The sequence below is a fragment of the Manacus vitellinus genome, unplaced genomic scaffold (genome assembly GCF_001715985.3).
Source record: "Manacus vitellinus isolate BGI_N305 unplaced genomic scaffold, ASM171598v3 scaffold_106_pilon, whole genome shotgun sequence".
In the NCBI taxonomy this organism is placed as follows: domain Eukaryota; kingdom Metazoa; phylum Chordata; class Aves; order Passeriformes; family Pipridae; genus Manacus; species Manacus vitellinus.
The window spans coordinates 519,945-527,855 of record NW_021938827.1 but is presented as its reverse complement, the minus strand read 5'-3'; the positions used below and the strand labels follow the sequence as shown (position 1 = coordinate 527,855).

General features: G+C 62.1%; 1 protein-coding gene across 1 annotated transcript in view; it reads right to left on the bottom strand.

Annotated features, from left to right (window-relative positions):
• SEMA4A (semaphorin 4A) overlaps positions 1–6,775 on the bottom strand; it is a 12,452-nt gene extending 5,677 nt beyond the window's left edge. Inside the window, exons 1-15 of the mRNA XM_029964128.1 lie at positions 6,700–6,775; positions 5,110–5,247; positions 3,984–4,141; positions 3,820–3,882; positions 3,640–3,738; positions 3,036–3,144; positions 2,815–2,931; positions 2,582–2,712; positions 2,006–2,175; positions 1,783–1,933; positions 1,385–1,574; positions 1,181–1,296; positions 932–1,095; positions 745–857; positions 5–503 (exon numbers count right to left, since the gene is read on the bottom strand). Coding sequence (XP_029819988.1) covers positions 5–503; positions 745–857; positions 932–1,095; positions 1,181–1,296; positions 1,385–1,574; positions 1,783–1,933; positions 2,006–2,175; positions 2,582–2,712; positions 2,815–2,931; positions 3,036–3,144; positions 3,640–3,738; positions 3,820–3,882; positions 3,984–4,141; positions 5,110–5,245 — 2,216 coding nt within the window. The 5' untranslated portion in view covers positions 5,246–5,247; positions 6,700–6,775. The remainder of the gene's footprint in view (positions 1–4; positions 504–744; positions 858–931; positions 1,096–1,180; positions 1,297–1,384; positions 1,575–1,782; positions 1,934–2,005; positions 2,176–2,581; positions 2,713–2,814; positions 2,932–3,035; positions 3,145–3,639; positions 3,739–3,819; positions 3,883–3,983; positions 4,142–5,109; positions 5,248–6,699) is intronic.
• Positions 6,776–7,911: the final 1,136 nt, after the last annotated feature.

Sequence of the window (7,911 nt, the reverse complement as noted above, 5' to 3'; positions counted from 1 at the left end):
GGGCGCTGGGGGCTCTCCGGTGCCCCCGTTGAGGGGCACCTTCTCCCGGTGGCGGGATGGGGGGCTGTGGGGAGTGCCGCAGCCCCGCACCTTGCTGCGGGCCTTGAGCTGGTCGCGGTAGGCGAGCAGGGCCAGGCAGGCAGCCGCGGTCACTGTCACCACCAGCAGCACCGTCACCGTCACAAACTGCGACCAGTACGACACGGGGGTGCCAATGGCCGAGGACTCCCAGGCCAGCTCCTCCTCATCCAGCCCATCCCCCAGGGCCACCTCAGCAGAGCCTTTGAGCTGATAGTGAGCCACGGTCCAGGTGTAGCCATTCTCCATGGCCTGGCACTTGTAGATACCGGCTGTCCCTGGCTGCATGATGACCACCAGCGTGTGGTCAGGCAGCTGCATCGTGTTCTCCTGGGCACTGCTGGGCTGCTGCCAGCTGTAGGTGGCCAGTGCAGAGTGGCAGGGGCACAGCAGGTGGACGATGGTGTTTGGCTGGGGGTTGAGCACTGCGGGTGTTGAGAGTGGGGTGAGGCAGAGCACCCTGTGTGACCCATCCCACCCCACGGGCCCCATCCCACTCTCTGTGCTCCATCCCACTCCATGTGCCCCATCCCACTCCACGTGCCCCATCCCACCCATGCCACCCATCCCACTCTGTGTGATCCGTTCCATCCCATGTGCCCCATCCCATTCTGTGTGCCCCATCCCAACCCATGTGCCCCACCCTGCTACACTCCCGTACTCAACCCTGTATGGTGGGATCCTCTGGTGGCCCCCAGGCCCGGGGCATGGCCACGCTCCTCCCACGGTGGCATGTGGTGGCTGGGCTCCCCGTCTCGATGTCCTGCAGCCACATGCTCCTGCAGCCGGGAGAGCGGGGTCAGCACCCCAGTCCCCTCTGCATCTCCCTTCCCATCCTCATCCTGGTGCTCACCTGTCCTCAGTGGCCATGTGGGTGGGCTGGCAGGAGCCCTCGGGGCTATGCCAGGCGCAGTAGGGGTCCCGTGCCAGCACACACTCGGCGCAGCTCCGGTGCAGGCTGCAGTTGGCCAGTGGGACCTGGAGGACACCTCTGGAGTAGCCCACATAGAGGGTGCCCTGTGGAGAGAGAGGTGTGTGGCTGAGCCACCCCCCAGCCCCCACGCCAGGGTTGGGGTGGCTGTTGGGTGGTCCCATTTCTTACCTTCCCTGGGGCCAGCAGCAGGTTCTTCACTGGCTCCGGCGTCCGGAAGAGCTCAATGCTCTCCACGATGTGGGGACCCTCGGGCAGCTCCACTGCCTTGTGCAGGAGACCCTTCGCTGCGGGGCAGAGGGGACATCACCAGGGCTTTGGAGCCAAGGGAAGTGTCAAAGGGGTGGCCCTGTGTGCACCCCCCCATAAACCCACCTGTGGCCAGGAACAGGACGCGGTAGGTGGTCCCTGAGATGCCACGAGTCTCATCCACTGCGATGCGCGTGTAGGTGACATCTGACTTCACCAGGAGTGGTCTCCCCTGGATGGGTGACACCTTCTCATCCATCAGGAAATGGTCTTTCATGAAGGTGAGGGCTTTGTCTGAGGAGGGAGCCACGGAGCACTGCAGGGAGAGAGGAGTCAGTGCTCTGAAACTGAGGGGAAACTGAGGCATGGGGAGGGGAGGGTGTGCTGTGTCACAGCGCTGCCCTGTGCCAGCATCCTGCTTGCAGTGCGAGCACACTGGGCAAATTGTGACACACAAACCCCTTCCCTTGGGAACCAGCATTGTCCCTGGGAGGGTCGAGTCCCCCAAGGTGGGCAGCACTCACACTGCCAGGCCGGGGGCTCATGTCAGGGCCACTGTAGACAGTCCAACGGGAGCTCTCCTTGTTCAGCTCCTTGTACTTGCCCTCGAAGACCTTCTCCAGATCCTTCTGGCTGTAGGCACAGACGGCGGCGCTGCCCGCCCTGCCTGCCTGCCTGTGGGGACATCCAGGTGGGCACCAGAAGGCTGCAGGACCCCAGGCACCTGTCACACCCCTGGGCACTCACCACTGTGAGGTGAAGACGGCGTAGAAGTCGGCGCCGCCACCACGGCGGGGCAGGGCAAAGGCATGGTGGATGACGTTGAAGGGGAAGTGGCCGGGCTGGGAGCACACGAGCTGTGCCTTCAGGAATGTCGTCCACTTCTTCTGCAACACCTTGTCCCCCCCCACATCGCTCTGTGGGAGTCAGAGGGTGCTCAGGAACAGGAGCTGGATACCCCCATTTATCCCCTGTCGTTGTCCCCCATCATCATGCCCTGTCTTCATGCCTTGTCATCATCCCCCATCACTGTACCCTCCATGGTTCCTGCCATCTTTATGATCCCCCATCATCATCCCCTGTCATCGTCCCCCATCATCGTCCAACTATTGTCCCTCATCATCATCATCTCCATCATTGTCCATGTCATTGTCCCCTGTCATCACGCCCCATCATTGTGCCCCCATCGTTCCCCACCATCACCCCTCATCATTGTCCCCTGTCATTTTCCCTCATCATCATCATCTTCCCCCATCTCTGTACCCTCATTGTCCCCTGTCATCATCCCCTGCCATCGTCCCCTGCCATCACCCCTGCACCTACCTTGCAGACACGGGCCACCCGTGGCACCAGGAGCCGCTCAAAGAAGTCAAACTCTTCGGCTGTCTCCTCGAAGAAGAAGTAGACCTTGTCGTCCCCAGGGATGCTGAAGGAGGCCACGAAGGCAGCGTCATCTACAGGCATAGCCAGGGCAGGTGGGTGAGGAGCTGGAGTCGAGGGGGCTGCAGGCACCCCCGGCAAAAGTGTGTCCTTCCCAGGACCGACCCTCTGCTCACCCGAGAGCCAGCGCAGGAAGGCGTCTGTCTTGAGCAGGGTGCGGGTGCCCAGCGAGCGGGAGATGATGGGCTCGTTGCCCTGGAAGTTGTTCATGGTGCCAGTGTAGAGCTCACCATCTGCTCGGGGACAGGGCAGACGGGTGAGCCATGTGGGGACACTGTCACCCTCCGCTCCATCCCAGGGGTGTGCCCACCTGTGGGGCCACTGGCCCCGTACTCACCCACCAGCAGGGCCGTGTAGTTGTGCTGGGGGTCAAAGGGGCACTGGCCCTTCCCATCCAGGAAGGGTTGTCCTCTGCCACTGGACACCAATGTGAAGTTCTCCAGGTGCTGTGGGAAGGGGAGAAAAATCAGCCAAAGGAGCGAAAACAACCCCAAATCTGCAGGGAATGGATCTGGAATCCCTTGCAGACATGGGGTGGCCTGTTTCTTCAAGGTGGGTGAAGGGATGATGACAGGGGATGACGGGGGGTACCCAGCTCCTGTCACCTTTCCCCACTTTCCTGTTGGGGAGTGATGGTCCCCATCATGTCCTCAGCCAGGGGGAAACTGAGGCAGGGACAGGGAGCCTGGGGTCACCTGAGGGGACCAGAACCCAAAATCAGAGTTTCCCTACCAGGGGAAGAGTCACTGGCAACTGAGTGAGAATCACTGGGTGCTCCTTTATGGAATACAAAGATGCCCCTTGTGGGGAGACACCTAGCACTCCCCATCCCGGGGACACCTCATGATGTAATTCACTCCTGGGGCTGTATTTTGTGGGTCCTCAAGAAACACAACCTGCCCAGAGACCCCCCCAGGCCCTGTCCTGGTAGGGACACTCACGATGTAGGTGCATGCAGGGCTGAAGGCATAGGTCCCACAGACGTAGAGGTGGGTCTGGTTCAGGGCCACCAGGACTCGGATGAAGTTGAAGCACTCGGTCTGGGGGGGAAGAGCAAAGTGGGGGGCTGAGCACCCCGGCAGCTCCGTGGGACCCCCTGAGCCCCCACAGAGCCATCTCACCTCTTGGCTCTTCTTCTTAAAAGCACACTCAGAGGTTTTCTCAGCCGTGGGTCCCCACATTATCTGCAAAGGGAATGGAAATGGTCCTGGGCTGTTGAGGACCAGTAGGGGAACTGAGGGAGGAGGGAAACCCCTCCACTTCCCCAAAAGTGATGGCTGCTCACCGAGGCTCTTGCACGGATGCTGCCGGGGGTGACAGTGAGGGCCAGCACCCGGTCACGTGCCCCCACATACAGCTCCTCCTCACTCTCATCCAGGAGGAAGATGTCATAGTGCGAGACGTTGTCCTGGCTGAAGTGGGTGAGGGTCCGCCGTGGGTCCTCTGGCAGGAACAAAGGGGGTGACGGGGGCCAGGGGACACACACACCTCCCACGCCCACCATCACCCCCGGGCGGATGTGGTAGCAGCTGCCACCATGGCTTGTGTCACCTCTAATGCAGGAAATGGGGTGCAGTGCTTGCCCCGCAGCTCCCACATCACAGTCTCCACTTCCCACATCCAGGTCCCCACCTCCCCCTGCCTTCTCCAGGTCCTGCTGCAAGAGCTGGATGTCTCAGACCCCAGAAATGGGGTGCATTTTTCTCCAGGCTGTGCCTGTGATGCTTTGGGGCCAAGGCCAAGGGCAGTGCTCCATTTGGGGGATGCACTGCCCTGGTATGCCAGCCTGGGCGGGGGTCACAAGCCCCCTGGGTGCCCCCAGACACAGACAGGGACTGCAGCTTCTTATTTGCCCCCACCAGGCACTAAAATGGGGGGGATTTTGTAATTCTGATCATGGCTGTGTGGGAAATGGGAAGTGACAGCTGGAAGGGCACAGCCCCGCCATGGGGCACAGACCCTCCTGCTGCCCAGCCATCACCCCACAGCCCCCCAAACCCCTACTTTGCCACCTGCCTTTCAGCTGGACACACTGTGCCCTGTCCCTTTTCCTCTCCTAAGGGTGACCCTGAGCAGACCCTCAGTGCCAAGTGAGTGACAAAATGGCTCTGCTGGGTCTGGCACCCTGGAGTGAGTCCCCAGTTCTCCTTCCCACAGTTGCTGGGGTGCCAACCAGCCTAATCAGATCCCCTCACCCACTGCATCACTTGTGGCCACTGGCACAGTCCCCAGCCCCACATGGGGGTGAGGAGAGGGGTGATGAGGCTGTGATGGGGAGCAGCCCACAGTTCCTGATTCTGGATACTCAACCCTGCGGATGGACAGTCCCCCAGGCCAATGCTGTGTGTCCCCCCTCCCCAGCTGTCCCAGCCCTTCCCAACCCTCCCCCTCCTCCCCGGTGTCCTACTCACCGCTGGGGAAGGTGATGCGGGGCAGGGGCTCGGTGCAGAGCATGGCAGCCGGCACCACCACCCCGCAGAGTAGGCGGAGGGCGGCGGGCATGGCGGGGGGCGGCAGGGATGTGCCCCGAGAGGGTCCCAGCACCATCCCTGTGGGGAGGGAGAGGGTGAGGGCACACGCTGCTGGGCTGCGCGGCGCCTCAAACCAGCGGAAACAAGACGGGGAAGCAGCACCCGGAACAGAGGGGGAGGATGAGGGGGTGCCTCAGTGCCTCGAGCCTCGTGTAGCCCCCCAGTACGGGTGAGAACTTCCCACTGCTGCACCAGTACAGTCAGAGATGTCCCCTTGCCCTATGGGGCTCCTGCACCAGGACCACCCGCACAGGGGTGTCCAGATGCTCCAGCCTTTGCCCCTGCAGAGCCCCATGGTGCCCATCCCTGTCAGGGGTTCCTCTGTCCAACTCCATCATTGGCCAGAGGATCCACAAAAAGGAGCGGGGACTACACGGGGTACCCCCCTGTTGCAGCTCTTTCTGCAGCTCGCAGCAGAAGCGATGGGGAAAGAGCTGCATCTCAAGAACCTCACAGCCCCCAGGACCCCTTGCTCATGGCCACTGTGTGCCCAGCGAGCAGCATTACCTCTCCGGCGGGCGCCAGCAGAGCCGCTCACCTCCACCCCTGGAGCACCGGCACCCGGTGGGAGCCTGAGCCCTGGGGGCTGCGGGCACAGGACCCCCGCGGGCCCATGCCCCACGTCCAGCTGAAGTGTGGTCCTGCTGCCGGACCCCCAGCGTGGCTCGCGCTGGGCTCGCTGTAGCCCAGCCCAGCCCCGCGTGGCCCCGCCGGGACTGCGGGAACCTGAAAGTCCTGCTGGAAGAGGACGAGCCTCGGCAGGTTGGGGCAGCGGTTCCTGCGCCCGCCTCCCTGGCCTCGCACCCCCACGGGGACGGCAGCGAAGCCTGGTGGAGGCAGCTGGGATGGGAACTCGGGGTGCTCTGCTCCTCCAGCTACGTGCCCAGTGGTTGGCAGGGGGTACATGGGGTGCCCAGATGCCTGGATTCACTTCATACTTTGGGAAAATCTTTGGAGTGAGAAAAATAATGGCATTTTTCCTGTGGGCTGTGAAGACCGACAGCGGGCCTGAGCATCACCCTGAAAAACAGCCCCCCAGGGCTGAGTATTGCTCCCCACAAACTGCCCCCTGGGGCCAAGCATCACCCCCACAAGTAGCCCCCCAGGGCCGAGCATAACCCCCATAAACAGCCCCAGGGACCAGGAATCCATCGCCCCCACAAACAGCTCCATGGGGCTATTATCCCCACAAACAGCTTGCCACGCCTGAGCACTGCTCCCACAAACAATCCCTTGGGGCCAAGCATTGCCCCCACAGACAGCCCCCCCAGGCCCAAGCATTTCCCCCACAAAGCTGTCCCAGGAACCTGCCTCTCTGGGGTCTCCATCCTCCACTCCAAGCTGCGGGCAAGAAACCCACCAAAGCCAAATCCCTGGGGTCCCCTGAACAGCACAGCCACGCCTGAGGCACTGCAATGTCCCTCTCCAGCTGAGGCTGAGGAGCATCCTGCCCTGTTGGGGCCTCCTTACCTGCCTCCCCCGGTGCCCACACCGGCCCGCCGGGACACGGAGCCCCGGGAGGGCAGTGCTGTCCCCACCACCTTGCTTGGCTGGGACAGAAGCTCCTTGTGAGCACAGAAAGTAGGTTACTCTGCCCCGGATTTCCCACTTGGCGAAGGGCTGGCTGAGGGACGGGGCCGCACGGAGCCTTGGACCGGCCGCATTGTTTTGCCCTGGGCCAGAGCCATCGGGGCCGCAGAGGGGGAGGAGGGAGTGGGAAAGGGAGCAGAGGCTCCTCGGTAAGGCTGAAAGCTCGGGGAGGGGGCTGGGGGAAACACCCAGTGTTCCCCAGCACAAACCAATGCTGACAGGATGTGAGGCAGGAGCAGCCTCAAGGCTGCTCTGTCAGACTAGGAAGCCAAATCCCTTCATAACCCTGTCCCTTCTCTTTTCTGGGTCCCCTGACCACAGTGGTCTGGGGATGTCATGGGTGTTGTCATTACAGCCTCCCCGTATGGGATTTGGCACATGGGAGCAAGTGTCACCAAGGGCCTCTCAACAGTGGGGTGGTTTAGTTCACCCCTCATGCTTACGGGCTGACCACGGCCGTGGATCTCAGCCTTGCTTGGATCTCTTCTTGGAGGATTCCCTGTAAGCCAGGGGCAGAGCCAGGCCCAGCCCATGTGCTCAGCAAGGTGAGCTGTGACAGTGTGGGGCAGCTGTGCAGCTGGTGGCACTGATCTCCTGGCTGCCCAGACCTTCCCAGTGCCTCAGTTTCTCACAGCAGGGTCCTTCTCTCCTGCTGGTCTCCAATTCCCTGCCCATGTCACCTCCCAGGAGCATCCCTGTGGCATGGGGGCTGGTGCAGAGATGCTCCCAACACCCAGAAGGGGCTGGGACAGCTCAGCTTGGAGGAGGCTCCTTTGATCCACCCCCCTCCCAGACCTGGAGTAGGGTGTGTGTGTTTAGGGAGATGGAAAGCAAGGGAGGAGGATGGGTGGACTAGAGACATGAGAAGATGAAAGGGAGGAATCTGGGAGGTAAGAGTGCAAGGGGAGATGGGAGAGGATTCATGGGGGGTGATACAAAGGGTGGGGAGAGCTGGGGGGGTGCAGGTTAGAGAGAGAAGGATGCACAGGAAGGAGCTGGGGGTAGAGGGGGTGTGAAGGGGTGCACAGGACCTGGGGGAGGCAGAGAGGGGAATGTAGAAGGGATGTGAGGGCAGAGTGCAGGGGAGTCCGG